Source organism: Larimichthys crocea, chromosome II (genome assembly GCF_000972845.2).
Source record: "Larimichthys crocea isolate SSNF chromosome II, L_crocea_2.0, whole genome shotgun sequence".
NCBI classification, from domain to species: Eukaryota; Metazoa; Chordata; class Actinopteri; family Sciaenidae; genus Larimichthys; species Larimichthys crocea.
The window spans coordinates 13,826,688-13,843,624 of record NC_040012.1 but is presented as its reverse complement, the minus strand read 5'-3'; the positions used below and the strand labels follow the sequence as shown (position 1 = coordinate 13,843,624).

General features: G+C 38.4%; 2 protein-coding genes and 1 pseudogene across 3 annotated transcripts; all 3 read left to right on the top strand.

The window, feature by feature from the left end:
• On the top strand, positions 1–4,416 carry LOC109139251 (elongation of very long chain fatty acids protein 1). Its single transcript, XM_027290933.1, has 8 exons — positions 1–318; positions 2,030–2,122; positions 2,294–2,484; positions 2,601–2,681; positions 2,805–2,861; positions 2,990–3,095; positions 3,202–3,341; positions 3,453–4,416. The coding sequence occupies exons 2-8, from the start codon at positions 2,062–2,064 to the stop codon at positions 3,696–3,698; spliced, it is 882 nt and encodes a 293-aa protein (XP_027146734.1). The 5' UTR covers positions 1–318; positions 2,030–2,061; the 3' UTR covers positions 3,699–4,416.
• An 879-nt stretch (positions 4,417–5,295) lies between these two features.
• On the top strand, positions 5,296–10,090 carry LOC104940183 (elongation of very long chain fatty acids protein 1-like; annotated as a pseudogene).
• Positions 5,340–16,906, top strand: LOC113748143 (elongation of very long chain fatty acids protein 1-like). 2 transcript variants are annotated; one of them, XM_027290929.1, is made up of 8 exons: positions 5,340–5,427; positions 14,661–14,753; positions 14,925–15,115; positions 15,218–15,298; positions 15,422–15,478; positions 15,590–15,695; positions 15,791–15,930; positions 16,040–16,906. In XM_027290929.1, exons 2-8 carry the CDS (start codon positions 14,693–14,695, stop codon positions 16,283–16,285), a joined length of 882 nt encoding a protein of 293 aa, XP_027146730.1. In that variant the 5' UTR covers positions 5,340–5,427; positions 14,661–14,692; the 3' UTR covers positions 16,286–16,906. The 2 variants fall into 2 exon arrangements, with proteins under 2 accessions (XP_027146730.1, XP_027146733.1); XM_027290932.1 differs by lacking the exon at positions 5,340–5,427 and adding an exon at positions 12,814–13,398.
• Positions 16,907–16,937: the final 31 nt, after the last annotated feature.

The following is a 16,937-nucleotide window of genomic DNA, read 5'->3' as shown; positions in this document are numbered from 1 at the left end:
TGATTCCAGTCCCATACTTATCACAGCTGGCCTCACGCTTTTACTCATCTCCTTCTTGCTTGCTCTCTCAGTCTGTCTACATTTGTTACCTGTAGGACTTTCAGCTCTTGTTGGACTCTTAGTAAAAATCATAGACACTTGAGGACAGCTGGAGACTACCACCCACGGACTAGCTTTGCATGTATCCTGTTTTCACCTGATCACCTTCACTAGTGTTTTTTAATTTTTTTTATTTGTTGGATCCTCTGATTTGAAGTGCCGCCTGTGTAGTGGCTTTCAAACAAACAAGAGTGAGTGCTGAGGACTTGTGCTCAGCAGGTGAGTCACTGACAACAGAAAAGTATTTTAGCAATTTCAAGGCTCTGAGATCATTTATCATTTGTGCGAGAATGTAAAGATAAGGTTCTTGTTAATGCATTGAGGTAGGACTGGTGTCAGGTTGTGGATTTGAGCCAAAAACATTAATTCAGCTGCTTGAAACAAAGTTTTATACTTTTGCTTGTTCTGTGGTTTTACTCCCTGGAAATTCTTGATGAGCTCATATCTTTGAGCTCAGTTAGTTGGCTAGGCTGGCTCTAAGGGCCAGGTTCTTTGCCTCACCTGTTTGACTTGCTCTGTTAGTCATTGGCAGAGTATTTATTTATATTTTGGTATGGATTCGATAATTAATTAATTAATTAATTAATTGTTATGACCTTAAGTGTTTTTTTGTGATGGTTCCTTTTTTATTATTATTAAATAGTTAAAACTCAGGACAGAATTAGGACAAAGTTTATAATTAAATAGAAAATGCTTTATCTTCTTTTTTTTCTTCAGAAAAATCTTAAATAAACCAGTAAACAAATTAAAACAAACAAGTACTGTTGAGAAACTGTAATACAAAAATTAAATTAAAATTCTCAACAACAAAAACAACTGGTGAAAATATAAATAATATGTAAACAACTTAACAACCCCAAAGCCTTTAATTAGTCTGTGTTTTGGTTACAGGTTTTTGTTCAAAATAATCAAATTAACATTTTTGCCATTCTTTTGTTGTATTTCTTTTCTAGAAAATAGACACTGTCATTTGGAAAGCATTTATGGTGTGCAAACATACCACATCTCATTTTTTTCTGAGTTTTGAAACACTGTAAAGTCTATATTTAATTATGAAGTTCATTCTTAATTAAGTTAGGATGTTAGGTGTTTTTACTGTATTTGTTGATGAATTACATGCACTCGTGACAGGAGAGATGGTCTTGGTGGGAAGCACTGCCAGCCTTTTTAAACTTGATCTGATATTTGCTACAAAAAAAAATGAGAATACAATTTTAGGATAATTCCAGGATCTGTTTTATGTTACAACTAATCCTCATAATGTTCAATAGATTCACTTGTTTCTTACTTAAAACAGAAGTAGTGTTTTGTAATTTCTTTTCCCGTTTCCAAATGTTTCACCCAAAAAGCCATTAATCAATTTTTTAAATATAATTTCCTACACCTCTGTTTACTTTTACCCCCAGCAAAACACCTTTACATGAGCTTTTCCTGTAAAACAGGTTTCCAACAATTTACAGTCACTGTATGATAGTTTCCTGTTCCAACATAACAGTAAATGATTTAAGTGATATATCCATCCTGTTGTTTGATGGTGGACTGAGAGGCTGCAGTCAACCTCTGCATTAGGTAGAACCTTCCTCCATCTTAAATAAAATGCAAACTGTGTGCGACCTGGTTTGTTTCCTCTTTGCCGAAACCACAGCATTGCAAACAAGAGCAGAACTTAAAGTAAAGAATCGATCTCACCGGGCTAGTATCGATCCGATACAGACTTGGTATCGATACTATTAATATTTCCATCGATCTGCCCACCACTACCTAGTAGTATACAATGACACTGAGGGGTGTTTGATGAGCCTGTGCAGCTGTCTCCTGTTTGTTTAGTCAGTGGGAAAAGCAGGTGGAGAGGTCATTTTGTAGCTCACCTGCCCAACCAACCTTACCTTAAGCTCGGCTTCTCACTCTTTTGTCTCTTCTTAATTTTCAGGCGTTTATTAGGACAAAACACAAGCAGTCACCATGCTGCAGGACGCTGTATCAAACATTATAAAATACCACAATTCTCTACGGTTGAGGACTGGTAAGTGTCTTTATCTCTGTTGCAGATTTACACCTCAACTTTGTTCAAATATAAATGATGTAATGGCATAATAAAATACTGTGTGGAAAGAGAATCAGCCTCAGATATCTGTAAGCATCCATTACCGGCGTGCTGAGACAATGAGGAGTGTGTGTTTTTGTTTTCTGCCAGATCCTCGAATCAGAGACTTCCCACTGATGCAGAGCCCAGTACCGATGACCTCCATCCTGTTGGCCTATGTCTTCTTCTCAGTGTACGTTGGACCTCGCCTAATGGCAAACCGCAAGCCCTTTCGTCTCAACACAGCCATGATTGTCTACAACCTCAGCATGGTTTCACTGAACGCCTACTTGGTGTATGAGGTAAGCAAAATGACTGAGTTATTTGCTGACCATATTTCTTCATAAACCAGAGAGATTGTGAAGTTTAAATAGCAGCTGCTGATGTGTTGTTGTTTTTTTGTTTTTTTTACACCTAGTTCTTGATGTCTGGATGGGGCACCACCTATACGTGGAGATGTGACCTTATTGATACCTCAAATTCCCCGGAGGCTTTAAGAGTAAGCCAGTAAATTTGTTTCAGAGCAGAGGAGCACTAACTACTGTTCTGATGCTTTGGAAAATAAATATTAGTGTCTGAAATTGGATATTTGACAGTGCTATTCTTACTTTCTTTCTCCCAGATGGTTAATGTGGCTTGGGGTGTGTTTTTTACAAAAAACATTGAACTCCTCGACACAGTAAGTTCTTTTTTTTTTTCTTAATCTCTCCAAATATTTCTGATAATTTGACTTCTTTTTTTTCTTTTCTTTTTTTTTGTCTTTTGTGCATGTTAAATTAAGCTTGGTCTTAATTTTTTTTTTTCAAGGTATTCTTTGTCCTGAGGAAGAAACAAAGCCAGATCACGTTTCTCCATGTATTCCATCACTTCTTCACACCCTGGTGTTGGTGGTGGTCCCTCAACTTGACTCCTGGTAATGTTTACATGATATTAATGTAAAACACTCCATACATAACATACATACATTGTTCAGTTGTGATATCTGACAAAACAATCCTGTGTGATTTTCCTCTCTCAAGTTGCCGGAATGGGCTCTTTCCATGCCTTGGCGAATTCAGCTGTCCATGTTATTATGTACTTCTACTACGGACTCTCTGCTGCAGGACCTCGCTTCCAGAAATACCTGTGGTGGAAAAAATACATGACTGCCATCCAGCTTGTATGTCCTTCAAAGATTTATTCACAATGAAATGACTGGCACATTTGATGTTACCATGAATCTGGGTTGGAATTCGTCATTTTCATCTGTCCTTTCCTTGTCATTTTACAGTCACAGTTCATTCTGGTCTCCATTCACATCAGCCAGTACTACTTCATGGAAAAGTGTGACTACCAGGTTCCCCTTTGGATCCATCTCATTTGGATGAGTTGTGCCCTTTACTTCCTCCTCTTCTCCAACTTTTGGATACAGGCCTACGTAAAGGGTAAGCGACTCCCTGCCTCAGAGGACAAACCAAAACTGAACGGCTCAGCCAGTGAACATTTTACTGTGGTGGCCAATTGGAAGCACCTATAGGATGGGAATGCGCACCACCACACCAATGGGAAAAGTGACTCTGGAACTGAGATTGAGGCTCTTTAGAGCTACCTGTTAATATGTATTTCATTGTTCATATCTCAAAGCATAATGGAAGGGCACAGATTTCAATATGCTGCTTCTACTCTTCATAATTTTGGTATAAGCTGAGTTTTTCTTGTGCACACTTGTTGGGATATGAATGCCATGTTGTGTTTTGCCAGTGATCTCTACTTGACACATTGTGTTTGTTAGTTGCATTGTGAAAACTATTAACTATGATGAACACTGTATGAAGATTGGTGTTCATTTTCTCACTGATAGTATTTTTCAGCTCAGGCTTGAAAGCTTGACCTACACTACCATTTGTTTTGCTAACATGACCCTTGTTGACCCTTGAGGAGTTTCCACTGGAGGCTTTTTATTGCAATTAGCCAGTGTTATGTCAGATCTCAAGTCATTTTCAAGAGCATTTACTGGGGAATCTGCACTCCAAACCTGCAGAGTGCAACCACACAAGAGATGTTGGTGCACTCAGCAAGAACTCTTAGAGGGACCATATTTGCCTGCTGGGAAGGCATGGCACTAAATGTTTGGTTGCAGCTAGTCTTTTTCATCTGCACCTGGAAGTAAGGAAGGACCACAATTCCTGATCAATCTGAGAGACGCAACTGGTAGGAAATACAACTACTCTGTGCTCCTTTACACCTTTCTCAGCTTATGTCCTCCTCTGTAAGTCGCTTTGGATAAAAGCGTCTGCTAAATGCAATGTAATGTAATGTAATGTAAATAAACAACTTTAATGTGGATATTTAATGAGGTCATGATTCTCCACAAGTAATTATTATTTATGATTTATGTGAATTTAATTAAGAATAATGATACTTTACGTAGATGGCTTGAGATTCTAAGTTAACTTGAATTACTTTGGTTAAGAATCAAGAAACTTTGAGGGAAAATATTTACTGTTATTTATTTATTTGAGACTAATGAATGTCTTTTCTGTTTCTTGAAGGTTATCAACCTGTTCTATTCTATTCAATTCCATCATTTCTTCATGCATACTGAAATCATCAAACCCATCGTGAAGACAATAAAAATGGAAGAATAAGAAGAATTGAGTTGTCCTTTGCACCCTTCAATGGTTAATCAAGCATTTTTTCAAGTTTGGGCAGAGTTGTGGTTACAAAAACACACAGAACTTGACAGCCAGTCACTGCTGGGTTTCTTTAATCAGAGCCTGTAACTCTCTGACCCCATCCTTCCTTTCCCTAACACTGATGAGACAGTCCAATCACAAACAGGCTAAGTGAGGCTAGGAAGGTGGGGCTTAGCATTGAAACAGGGTGTGGTTCTGAAACTAGCAAGGTCTGTAGTGCCTTGGGGTTTAAATTGAGTTGAATGATTCCAGTCCCATACTTATCACAGCTGGCCTCACGCTTTTACTCATCTCCTTCTTGCTTGCTGTCTCAGTCTGTCTACATTTGTTACCTGTAGGACTTTCAGCTCTTGTTGGACTCTTAGTAAAAATCATAGACACTTGAGGACAGCTGGAGACTACCACCCACGGACTAGCTTTGCATGTATCCTATTTTCACCTGATCACCTTCACTAGTGTTTTTTAATTTTTTTTATTTGTTGGATCCTCTGATTTGAAGTGCCGCCTGCCCTGGCTGTGTAGTGGCTTTCAAACAAACGAGAGTGAGTGCTGAGGACTTGTGCTCAGCAGGTGAGTCACTGACAACAGAAAAGTATTTTAGCAATTTCAAGGCTCTGAGATCATTTATCATTTGTGCGGGAATGTAAAGATAAGGTTCTTGTTAATGCATTGAGGTAGGACTGGTGTCAGGTGCTGGATTTGAGCCAAAAACATTAATTCAGCTGCTTGAAACAAAGTGTTTTACTTTTGCTTGTTCTGTAGTTTTACACCCTGGAAATTCTTGATGAGCTCATATCTTTGAGCTCAGTTGGCTACGCTGGCTCTAAGGGCCAGGTTCTTTGCCTCACCTGTTTGACTTGCTCTGTTAGTCATTGGCAGAGTATTTATTTATTTATTTATATTTTAGTATGGATTCGATAATTAATTAATTAATTTTCATGAACTTAAGTGTTTTTTGTGATGTTTCCTTTTTTATTATTAAATAGTTAAAACCCAGGAAAGAATTAGGACAAAGTATATAATTAAATAGAAAATGCTTTATTATCTTTTTTTTTTCAAAAAAAAATCTTAAATAAAAAGTACTCGCAAACCAGTAAACAAATAAAACAAACAAGTACTGTTGAGAAACAAAGTGTGCCTGCTCTGCACTGACAAAAAAAAAATTCCATATGCTGCTTCTTCTCTTCATAATTTTATTATAAGCTGAGTTTTTCTTGTGCACACTTGTGATATGAATGCCATGTCTTAGGCTTGAAAGCTTGACCTACACTACCAATTTGTTTTGCTAGCATGACCCTTGTTGACCCTTATTAATCCATTCTGAGTTTTGCAACACTGTACCGTCTATTTTTTAATAATGAAGTTAATTCTTAATGAAGTTAGGATTTAATGATAAAAGTACACTGTAGATGCCTGCTTCTGAATATCACTGCAGAATGTACCATATTTTCCGACTACAGAGCACACCTGAATATAAGCAGCACCCAGTAAGTTTCTTAAAAAAAAAAAAAAATTACATATATAGGCCACACCGGACTATAAGCCACTGATATCCAGGTTGAGAAATAAGATATTTACCGGATATACAGAGAGATTTTGTACCGTAAATGTTTATTTATATACCTGAACTGATTGTTGCCGCTGCCATCTCCAACATCTCACCATGGATTCATTAACGCCAAGCTTACGTGCAGCAGCTCTATTTGCTTCCTGGATAGCCAGATTGATGGCCTTCAACTTAAAAGCTGCATCATACGAACTTTTTCGTGTGCTTTTCATGATGAGGGCGTGAGGGTGTGAAAATAATTTGCTGTTAATAATTTGTCGTGCATGTTGTGTTGCATGTGCTAAATAAAAACCAGCGTGTTCTTCTTTGCACTGACTTCCCCTGTCTGTCTCGTTTTTGCACTTCCTGTTAGAGGGCCCCGTGGCGACTGAAGAAAAATCAATAGAAAAGCTGCATCTTTGTATAAGCCGCATGGTTCAAAGCGTGGGACAAAAACAGCGGCGTATAGTCCGGAAAATACGGCATAAACTGATTAATAAACCTACCAGTATTTTTGCTGTATTTGTTGATTAAATATATGCACTGATAACAGGAGAGATGGTCTTGGTTGGAAGCACTGCCAGCCTTTTTAAACTTGATCTGATATTTGCCACAAAAAAGAATTTTAGGATAATTCCAGGATCTGTTTTGTGTTACAACCATCCTCATAATGTTCAATAGATTCACTTGTTTCTTACTTAAACAGAAATAAAGTGTTTTGTAATTTCTTTTCCCGTTTCCAAATGTTTCACTCAAAAAGCCATTAATTATTTTTTTTATAATTTCCTACACCTCTGTTTACTTTTACCCCCAGCAAAACACTTTTACATAAGCTCTTGTCATTCCTGTAAAACAGGTCTCCAACATTTTTACGGTCACAGTATGAGAGTTTCCTGCAAATGAGCTCACAGCTTTGTAACTCACCTGCCCAACCAACCTCGCTTTCAGCTCGGCTTCTCACTCTTTTGTCTCTTCTTAATTTTCAGGCGTTTATTAAGACAAAACATAAGCAGTCACCATGTTGCAGGACGCTGTATCAAACATTATAAAATACCACAATTCTCTACGGTTGAGGACTGGTAAGTGTCTTTATCTCTTTTGCAGATTTACACCTCAACTTTGTTCAAATATAAATGATGTAATGGCATAATAAAATACTGTGTGGAAAGAGAATCAGCCTCAGATATCTGTAAGCATCCATTACCGGCGTGCTGCGACAATGAAGAGTGTGTGTTTTTGTTTTCTGCCAGATCCTCGAATCAGAGACTTCCCACTGATGCAGAGCCCAGTACCGATGACCTCCATCCTGTTGGCCTATGTCTTCTTCTCAGTGTACGTTGGACCTCGCCTAATGGCAAACCGCAAGCCCTTCCATGTCAACAAAGCCATAATTGTCTACGACCTCTGCATGGTTTCACTGAACGCCTACTTGGTGCATGAGGTAGGCAAAATGACTTTTATTTGCTGACCATGTTTCTTCATAAACCAGAGAGCTTGTGAAGTTCAAATAGCAGCTGTTGATGTGTTGTTTTTTCACACCTAGTTCTTGATGTCTGGATGGGGCACCACCTATACGTGGAGATGTGACCTTATTGATACCTCAAATTCCCCGGAGGCTTTAAGAGTAAGCCAGTAAATTTGTTTCAGAGCAGAGGAGCACTAACTACTGTTCTAATGCTTTGGAAAATAAATATTAGTGTCTGAAATTGGATATTTGACAGCCCTATTCTTACTCTCTTTCTCCCAGATGGTTAATGTGGCTTGGTGGTATTATTTTTCAAAATACACTGAACTCCTCGACACAGTAAGTTCTATTTTTTTTTTTTTATCTCTCCAAATATTTCTGATAATTTGACTTTTTTTATTTTTATCTTTTGTGCATGTTAAATTAAGCTTGGTCTTATTTTTGTTTTTTTTAAGGTATTCTATGTCCTTAAGAAGAAACAAAGCCAGATCACGTTTATTTCTGTATTCCATCACTCCTTCATACCCTGGATTTTGTGGTGGGGCGTCACCTTGACCCCTGGTAATGTTTACATAATATTAATACAAACATACATATATACATTGTTTAGTTGTGATGTCTGACAAAACAATCCTGTCTGATTTTCCTCTCTCAAGTTGGAGGAATGGGCTCTTTCCATGCCATGGTGAATTCAGCTGTCCATTTTCTTATGTACATCTACGGTGCACTCTCTGCTGCAGGACCTCGCTTCAAGAAATACCTATGGTGGAAAAAGTACCTGATTGTCATCCCGTTTGTATGTCCTTCAAAGATTTATTCATAATGAAATGACTGGCACATTTGAGGTTACCATGAATCTGGGTTGTAATTCGTCATTTTCATCTGTCCTTTCCTTGTCATTTTACAGTTACAGTTCATTCTGGTCTCCATTCACATCAGCCAGTACTACTTCATGGAGAAGTGTGACTACCAGGTTCCCCTTTGGATCCATCTCATTTGGATGTGTTGTGTCCTTTTCTTCCTTCTCTTCTCCATCTCTTGGATAGAGGTCTATGTAAAGGGTAAGCGGCTCCCTGCCTCAGAGGACAAACAAAACTGAACGGCTCAGCCAGTCAACATATCACTGTGGAGGCCAATGGGAAGCACCTGGAGAATGGGAATGTACACCACCACACCAATGGTAAAATCGTCATAGGAAAAGTAAAAGAAATCTAACTTGGTGACTCTGGAACTGAAATGGAGGCTTTTTAGAGCTACCTATGAATATGTCGTTCATATCTCAAAGCATAATGGAAGGGCACAGATTTCAATATGCTGCTTCTACTCTTCATAATTTTGGTATAAGCTGAGTTTTTCTTGTGCACACTTGTTGGGATATGAATGCCATGTTGTGTTTTGCCAGTGATCTCTACTTGTCACATTGTGTTTGTTAGTTGCGTTGTGAAAACTATTAACTATGATAAACACTGTATGAAGATTGGTGCTCATTTTCTCACTGATAGTATTTTTCAGCTCAGGCTTGAAAGCTTGACCTACACTACCATTTGTTTTGCTAACATGACCCTTGTTGACTCTTGGGGAGTTTCCGCTGGAGGCTTTTTATTGCAATTAGCCAGTGTTATGTCAGATCAGGTCATTTTCAAGAGCATTTACTGGGGAATCTGCACTCCAAACCTGCAGAGTGCAACCACACAAGAGATGTTGGTGCACTCAGCAGGAACTCTTAGAGGGACCATATTTGCCTGCTGGGAAGGCATGGCACTAAATGTTTGGTTGCAGCTAGTCTTTTTCATCTGCACCTGGAAGTAAGGAAGGACCACAATTCCTGATCAATCTGAGAGACGCAACTGGTAGGAAATAAACAACTTTAATGTTGATATTAAATGAGGTCATGCTTCTACACAAGTGGCGTTAATTATTAAGTAAATTACAGTTTAAGTTGAATGACTGGTATGCTAATTATTCTTGATTCTTGATTTAGGTCAATTTAATTATGTATAATGATACTTTACATAGATGGTTTGAGATTCTAAGTTAACTTGAATTGCTTTGGTTAAGAATCAAGAAACTTTAAAGGGAAAATATTTACTGTTATTTATTTATTTGAGACTAATGAATGTCTGTTCTGTTTCTAGAAGGTTATCAACCTGTTCTATTCTATTCAATTTCATCATTTATTCATGCATACTGAAATCATCATACCCATTGTTAAAACAATAAAAATGCAAAGTGCTTTACAGCAGATAATAAATAAAGAGAACAATAAGGTAAACAAACAAATTAAAAACAATAAAGGAATAGTAAAAACAATAAAATACAACAAAATCGAATAAGATAAGATAAAAGTGTCATCATACTACTGGGTGTTAAAAGCCATCCTAAATAGGTGGGTTTTTAGCCTGGATTTTAAAAGGCCCAGGTCAGAAACAAGACGCATCTCGACGAGGAGCTGATTCCAGAGCCTGGGGGCAGCAACGGAAAAGGCTCGGTCACCCCAGTGTTTATATTTTGACCTGGGCACTTCAAGTAAAAGTTGATTTGTAGACCTCAGAGCTCTACCAGGATTGTGGACAGTTAAAAGCTCAGATAAATACGATGAGGCGAGGCCGTTAAGAACTTTAAAAACAAACATTAAAAGTTTAAAATCAATTCTATAAAGGACAGGAAGCCAATGAAGGGAGTTAAGAACAGGAGTGATATGCGCACGTCTGTTGGTGTTGGTTAAAAGACGGGCAGCAGCGTTTTGCCCAAGTTGAAGGCGACTGAGAGAAGACTGGGAGACACCGACATGAAGTGCATTGCACCTTGAGCTTATTATGGCATGGATGGCTTTCTCAAGGTCGTAATCAGTAGTTGAGTTGTAAAATGAAACCAGGGGGGATGGTGACATTTTTCATTTATGTGACATATTTTCCAGCAGGGGGGTCTGGGGTTCCTCCCCCAGAAAATTTTGTATTTCTTAGATGCAATTTCCTGCATTCTAGTCAATTTTAGGGTGACTTGCTAGACATGGCAAATCCTAAATCCCATCTGATTCATAGCTTGCATTCTCAGTTGCATGGCCTGCACAAGACAATACTATTTATCGGAAAGAAACAATAACCACTTAACTATGGACAACATGTCATTCACATCTTTTTTAAACATATTTGTAAAAACATTATTTGTGAATGTGCTCAAATATTTTTTAAACACAACTTTGTGTATGTTTTTAACATCTTTGTGTGTTTTTAAACATATTTAAATACATTTATACACATTTTTGTTAAAAAAACATCGTCACTTAAAAAAACACAATTTAAGGAGGAGGAAAGAAGACTTCGAGTTTTAAGACGACGCGATGTTTGAAACAAGCGGTATTAAAAGAATATGAAGCAGCAGGTAGCAGCTAGCGGTGCTGCTAAGGCCAACACAACACAGTGTGTGGATGATTGACGCCTGTCACCTGTCGACCAATCAGAGTCAGGAGAATCTATTAGTACCGCCCACATTCACCTTTGACCCACCAATGACGATCCAGAATGAAGTAAACCCAAAGTTAGTATATCGCAGCAAGAGGTCACACTTCACTGTCAAAGCCTCTTTGTCTTTATGTAACAACCAGGAGTGATTGATTGACTGATTCAAACTAAAGCAGAGACATTAGCAGCGTTTCTTCGCTGAAATAGAACTTTTGGCACAAAACAACAAAGATAAGACATACTGTGTCATTTTTTTTTCTACTCTTTGGGGCTAGCTCGCCGAGTTTTCATCGCACAGTGATGAGACACATATCTTTGTAAGATATATTTTTATTTTTTCCCCCGCCGTGCCTCCCCTGAAGTCCTCTGGCGCCCCCCAAGGGAGGCGCGCCTCACACTTTGAAAACCGCTGTCATAGGTAATAGACTGATTATCATAAAGCCCCCCTAAATGTCGAATGGTAATTCTATTTCCAGTGTTAAATATAAGTAATTTTCACATGCATTGATAAAATGCCATAAGGGATGGAAGAAGGGATGACCATTTTAGAAGAGGGATGACTTTGACCATTTTTCCCCCAGGGGGGATGCCATCCCCCCCCTCAACTCGAGTACTGGTCGTAATGGCTTAAAAACATTTTAACTTTGGCCAGGAGACGCAACTGGAAAAACCTAGTCCTGACAACATTGTTGATGTGTTTGTCAAACCTGAGATAACTGTCAAAGGTCACTCCCAGGTTTCTGATGGTTGAACTCAGCTTAGAAGACAGGGTGCCAAGGCCAGCCGTCACAGTATCCCCAAACACAATACATTCAGTCTAAATGAAGAAAATTTTGACCCAACCACTGCTTAATATCATTAAGACAATCAAACAACAAACATTGTCCATTACTGTTTGGCTTCACTGGCAGATAGATTTGTAAATCGTCTGCATAACAGTAAAAAGAAAGGTTGTGCCTGGCTATAATTGACCCAAGTGGTAACATGTACAATGAGAAGAGTATAGGGCCAAGAATAGATCCTTGTGGAACTCCACAGGAAAGAGGGGCAATCGAAGAGGACAGGTCACCAACCATAACAGAGAAGGTTCTACTGGATAAGTATGACATAAACCACTTTAATACAGTGCCATGGATGCCAACATAATTACTTAGACATGACAGGAGGACTGCGTGGTCCACCGTGTCAAAGGCTTCTGTGAGGTGAAGAAGCACTAGTACAACAGGGCACTTGGCATCCACGGAAAGAGCAATATCATTGTGCACGTTTAACAGTGCAGACTCTGTGCTGTGAAGAGACCTAAACCCAGATTGGAACTTCTCAAGAACAGAGTTATCCTCAAGAAAGGACTGTAATTGAATAAAAACAACTTTTTATAAAACCTTAGAAAGAAAGGGCAGATTAGAGACAGGTCTAAAATGAGATAACACTGAGGGGTCAAGATTAGGCTTTTTAAGAAGAGGCCTGACCACAGCATGTGATGGAAGAATAAGAAGAATTGAGTTGTCCTTTGCACCCTTCAATCGTTGATCAAGCATTTTTTCAAGTTTGGGCAGAGTTGTGGTTACAAAAACACACAGAACTTGACAGCCAGTCACTGCTGGGTTTCTTTAATCAGAGCCTGTAACTCTCTAACCCCATCCTTCCTTTCCCTAACACTGATGAGACAGTCCAATCACAAACAGGCTAAGTGAGGCTAGGAAGGTGGGGCTTAGCATTTAAACAGGGTGTGGTTCTGAAACTAGCAAGGTCTGTAGTGCCTTGGAGTTTAAATTGCGTTGAATGATTCCAGTCCCATACTTATCATAGTTGGCCTCACGCTTTTACTCATCTCCTTCTTGCTTGCTCTCTCAGTCTGTCTACATTTGTTACCTGTAGGACTTTCAGCTCTTGTTGGACTCTTAGTAAAAATCATAGACACTGGAGACTACCATCCACGGACTAGCTTTGCATGTATCCTGTTTTCACCTGATCACCTTCACAAGTGTTTTTTTATTTTTTTAATCTGTCCAATCCTCTGATTTGAAGTGCGCCTGCCCTGGCTGTGTAGTGGCTTTCCCCACAACCGAGTGAGTGCTGAGGACTTGCTATTCAAAGTGTTTTACTTTTGCTTGTTCTGTAGTTTTACTCCCTGGAAATTCTTGATGAGCGAATATCTTTGAGCTCAGTTAGTTGGCTAGGCTGGCTCTAAGGGCCAAGTTCTTTGCCTTACCTGTTTGACTTGCTCTGTTAGTCATTGGCAGAGTATTTATTTATATTTTGGTATAAATTCGATACCAAGTAAATATGGGCCAGTATCGACGATATCGATACTTTTCAATAAATATGGTGGATGCATCATTGAATTGCTAAATCTCAATTAATTTTCATGATCTTAAGTGTTTTTTGTGATGTTTCCTTTTTTATTATTAAATAGTTAAAACCAGGGAAAGAATTAGGACAAAGTTCATAATAGAAAATGCTTTATTATCTTTTTTTTTCAGAAAATTCTTAAATAAAAAGAACCAGTAAACAAATTAAAACAAACAAGTATTTTTTTGGTATAAGCTGAGTTTTTCTTGTGCACACTTGTTGGGATATGAAATGGCATGTTGTGTTTTGCCAGTGATCTCTACTTGTCACATTGTGTTTGTTAGTTGCGTTGTGAAAACTATTAACTATGATGAACACTGCACTACCATTTGTTTCGCTAGCATGACTCTTATTAATCCATTAAGTTTTGCAACACTGTACAGTCTATTATTTAATCATGAAGTTAATTCTTAATGAAGTTAGGATTTAATAATAAAAGTTCACTGTAGATGCCTGCTTCTGAATATTCTGAATATCACTGCAGAATGTATATACTGATTGATAAACCTACCATTATTTTTGCTGTATTTGCTGATTAAATATATGCACTGATGACAGGAGAGATGGTCTTGGTGGGAAGCACTGCCAGCCTTTTTAAACCTGATCTGATATTTGCCACAAAAAAGAATTTTAGGATAATTCCAGGATCTGTTTTATGTTACAACTATCCTCATCATGTTCAATAGATTCACTTGTTTCTTACTTAAACAGAAATAAAGTGTTCTGTAATTTCTTTTTTCCGTTTCCAAATGTTTCACCCAAAAAGCCATTAATCAATTTTTTATCTCTGTTTACTTTTACCCGCAGCAAAACACTTTTACATGAGCTCTTGTCATTCCTGTAAAACAGGTCTCCAACATTTTTACGGTCACAGTATGAGAGTTTCCTGCAAATGAGCTCACAGCTTTGTAACTCACCTGCCCAACCAACCTCACTTTCAGCTCGGCTTCTCACTCTTTTGTCTCTTCTTAATTTTCAGGCGTTTATTAGGACAAAACACAAGCAGTCACCATGCTGCAGGACGCTGTATCAAACATTATAAAATACCACAATTCTCTACGGTTGAGGACTGGTAAGTGTCTTTATCTCTGTTGCAGATTTACACCTCAACTTTGTTCAAATATAAATGATGTAATGGCATAATAAAATACTGTGTGGAAAGAGAATCAGCCTCAGATATCTGTAAGCATCCATTACCGGCGTGCTGAGACAATGAAGAGTGTGTGTTTTTGTTTTCTGCCAGATGCTCGAATCAGAGACTTCCCACTGATGCAGAGCCCAATACCGATGACCTCCATCCTGTTGGCCTATGTCTTCTTCTCAGTGTACGCTGGACCTCGCCTAATGGCAAACCGCAAGCCCTTCCGTCTCAAGACAGCCATGATTGTCTACAACCTCAGCATGATTTTACTGAACGCCTACTTGGTGTATGAGGTAGGCAAAATGACTTTTATTTGCTGACCATGTTTCTTCATAAACCAGAGAGCTTGTGAAGTTCAAATAGCAGCTGCTGATGTGTTGTTTTTTCACACCTAGTTCTTGATGTCTGGATGGGGCACCACCTATACGTGGAGATGTGACCTTATTGATACCTCAAATTCCCCGGAGGCTTTAAGAGTAAGCCAGTAAATTTGTTTCAGAGCAGAGGAGCACTAACTACTGTTCTAATGCTTTGGAAAATAAATATTAGTGTCTGAAATTGGATATTTGACAGCGCTATTCTTACTTTCTTTCTCCCAGATGGTTAATGTGACTTGGTGGTTTTACTTTTCAAAATTCACTGAACTCCTCGACACAGTAAGTTCTATTTTTTTTTATCTCTCCAAATATTTCTGATAATTTGACTTTTTTCTTTTTATCTTTTGTGCATGTTAAATTAAGCTTGGTCTTTTTTTCTTTTTTTTTAAGGTATTCTTTGTCTTGAGGAAGAAACCAGATCAGATCACATTTCTCCATGTATTCCATCACTCCTTCACGCCCTGGTGCTGGTGGTGGGGCATCACCTTGACCCCTGGTAATGTTTACATAATATTAATACAAACATATGTACATACATTGTTTAGTTGTGATATCTAACAAAACAATCCTGTGTGATTTTCCTCTCTCAAGTTGCCGGAATGGGCTCTTTCCATGCCTTGGTGAATTCAGCTGTCCATGTTATTATGTACTTCTACTACGGACTCTCTGCTGCAGGACCTCGCTTCAAGAAATACCTGTGGTGGAAAAAGTACTTGACTGCCATCCAGCTTGTATGTCCTTCAAAGATTTATTCATAATGAAATGACTGGCACATTTGATGTTACCATGAATCTGGGTTGGAATTCGATTTTCATCTGTCCTTTCCTTGTCATTTTACAGTCACAGTTCATTCTGGTCTCCATTCACATCAGCCAGTACTACTTCATGGAGAAGTGTGACTACCAGGTTCCCCTTTGGATCCCTCTCATTTGGCTGGGTTGTGTCCTTTTCTTCTTCCTCTTCTCCAACTTTTACATAGAGGCCTACATAAAGGGTAAGCGGCTCCCTGCCTCAGAGGACAAACCAAAACTGAACGGCTCAGCCAGTGAACATTTCACTGTGGTGGCCAATTGGAAGCACCTATAGGATGGGAATGTACACCACCACACCAATGGTAAAATCGTCATGGGAAAAGTAAAAGAAATCTAACTTGGTAATTCTGGAACCGAGATGGCTCTTTAGAGCTACCTATGAATATGTTGTTCATATCTCAAAGCATAATGTGAAGGGCACAGATTTCAATATGCTGCTTCTACTCTTCATAATTTCGGTATAAACTGAGTTTTCCTTGTGCACACTTGTTGGGATATGAATGCCATGTTATGTTTTTCCAGTGATCTCTACTTGTCACATTGTGTTTGTTAGTTGCGTTGCGAAAACTATTAACTATGATGAACACTGTATGAAGATTGGTGCTCTGAATATCACTGCAGAATGTACTGATTGATAAACCTACCAGTGTTTTTACTGTATTTGTTGATTAAATATATGCACCGATGACAGGAGAGATGGTCTTGGTTGGAAGCACTGCCAGCCTTTTTAAACTTGATCTGATATTTGCCAGGATAATTCCAGGATCTGTTTTATGTTACAACTAATCCTCATAATGTTCAATGGATTCACTTGATTCTTACTTAAACAGAAGTAGTGTTTTGTAATTTCTTTTCCCGTTTCCAAATGTTTCAACCAAAAAGCCATTAATCAATTTTTTAAATAATTTCCTACACCTCTGTTTACT